This window comes from Buceros rhinoceros, unplaced genomic scaffold, assembly GCF_000710305.1.
Source record: "Buceros rhinoceros silvestris isolate BGI_N320 unplaced genomic scaffold, ASM71030v1 scaffold4769, whole genome shotgun sequence".
Taxonomy (NCBI): domain Eukaryota; kingdom Metazoa; phylum Chordata; class Aves; order Bucerotiformes; family Bucerotidae; genus Buceros; species Buceros rhinoceros.
The window spans coordinates 39653-41722 of NW_010431971.1; the positions used below are offsets into that span (position 1 = coordinate 39653).

At 44.3% G+C, this 2070-nt stretch overlaps 1 protein-coding gene across 1 annotated transcript in view; it reads left to right on the forward strand.

Annotated features, from left to right (window-relative positions):
- The window catches only part of FGFR3 (fibroblast growth factor receptor 3), a gene marked incomplete at both ends in the record, with an annotated part of 32912 nt that overhangs the window by 19512 nt on the left and 11330 nt on the right, over nt 1–2070 (forward strand). Inside the window, one exon of the mRNA XM_010143587.1 lies at nt 1910–2054. Within this exon, the coding sequence (XP_010141889.1) occupies nt 1910–2054 (145 nt within the window). The remainder of the gene's footprint in view (nt 1–1909; nt 2055–2070) is intronic.

Below are 2070 nucleotides of genomic sequence, written 5' to 3' on the forward strand. Positions count from 1 at the left end.
AGTTGTGCATTTTCAACCAAAATAAAAACAACTGTTTAGGGAAAAGAGTGATGTGGTGGTGTGGCAGCACAGAAGAAGAGAAATAAACCCCTTGCTGAAGAGCCTGAAGTTTATTTGATTTATATGCACCACTTTATTTAGTAAAGAAGAGGCTCCTATAAGCAGTGGAAAAAATTACAGCTAATTTCTGAAAGGCAAAGTCAGCAGCGAGTTTCAGACTGCCGCTGCTTATATTTTGTTTCCAAATTCTATTTTGGAATCTGGTAATTGAAACAGTCTTTGCTGAGCCGGGCTGCAAACACAAACGGCTGCTCAAGCCCGTTCTCTGGCGCTCCTGCCTGCAGGGTTGTTAAGGAACTGTGGGGCCTTGGACTGCCGTCAGGTGAAGGAGTGGGAAACTGGTCCGGTTTGAAAAAGCAATAGCACATGTGCCGCTAGTGAAGGTGAGGGTGTTCACTTGCACGTGGTTTGGGGGCGCAGTGCAACTCCCCTTGGTTAGACCTAACCTCCTGGGTGAGGTCTCTCACCGCAGGGTGAGCCGGGGATGTTGCCACAGCCGGTGAGAAAATAGTGGTGAGCGGTCAATGGAAGCTAATCTAGGTGCGATGGAGGTATTGCTTGGTTTACTGAAGTTCAGGTTTCTGTCTATTCCTGCAGTCTTGGATCAGTAAAAACGCTGAAGCCGATGCTAACCTAAATCTGTTCAATGTGACAGAACAAGATGAAGGAGAATATCTGTGTAGAGCCAACAATTTCGTAGGCATAGCCGAAAAACCATTTTGGCTCCACATTCGCAAACCAAAACCAGGTAAACCACAGACTCTGTCCCAAGGCCCTGGCAACTGCAAGAATGAGCTATAACATTTTTAAGAAGCTAGTGATTAAAATTACTATTCATTTTGTATTATACCCTGTCAACTGACGCTGAATGGCTTTATCCTAATTTCTTGCTAATTTTTTTTTTTTCACGAGAATGTAACGCCTATACAGCAATTGCCATGGAAAAATTCCCACAATAAAATGACTGTCAAATTTTACTATCAACTCTTCACGCTTTTATTCCTTTCTCTTCCTTACGATTGAGTGCTGATAACAGAATTGCATGGTAATGACCTGTGACGTTCCAAGCTCTGGAAAACCAAGCTGGGTTAAGATTTTCACCTGTTAAACTGATTGAATCAGTACATAGATTTCTAAGTAATGGAGAAATAAATATCAACATTGGCTCACGCAAGCAAACCCGTTGAGTAGGGCGCAGCAGCAATCTCTGGACTGTGGAGTCTGCTCGTGCCTGGAGGGTTTAGCTGCTGTGCTGCTCAGTGCCGCTGCAGGGGAGTCCCTTACAGGCACCGTCCTGTCACCAGCCAGCGCTGGATTAGACCACTGAGGGCAGCGTAATGAGTATACGGCTGTGCGATGCCCGTTCTGAAAAAAATCTTAAAAAAGAAAATCCTCAAATTCTCCACTTTTTAATGAACTAATGAATCAAAATGTTTGTATGTTCCTCTGATCAGCACTTGAGTCTTTCCCCAGTACATCTCCCCTCCCGCTCCTTTCATTCTGTCTTTCCTCTCCTTTTACCATCTTCCTCTCCCCCCACCCCCTACTCATCCTACTAACCCAAAGTCAGTCATATTGTGGGGGCAATTTTTCATTTGGATGCTTTTGCTTGCATGCTTCTTTAGTGGGACAGAGTAAGAACCTGGTGAAGGGAACTTTTTTTTTTGCTTTTGACTACAGGTTGCAGAGGGGAATGAATAAATAAATGTGGAAGATGGGCCATTGGAAAAAAAAACCCACCACCTTAATCTGCTTTTGAAATTTGCCTGTTGTGTCCTCACCCTTGCTGGGAATGTGGCTTACTCTCTGTTTTCCCTCCTTCTCTATGTGTGTGTTTTTTCTCCCATAGACGGCAGGTGTTAACACAACGGATAAGGAGCTAGAGATTCTGTACTTGCGAAATGTTACTTTTGAGGATGCTGGGGAGTATACTTGTCTCGCAGGGAATTCTATTGGGTTTTCACATCACTCTGCTTGGCTGACGGTGCTACCAGGTATTTCCTTCTGTGC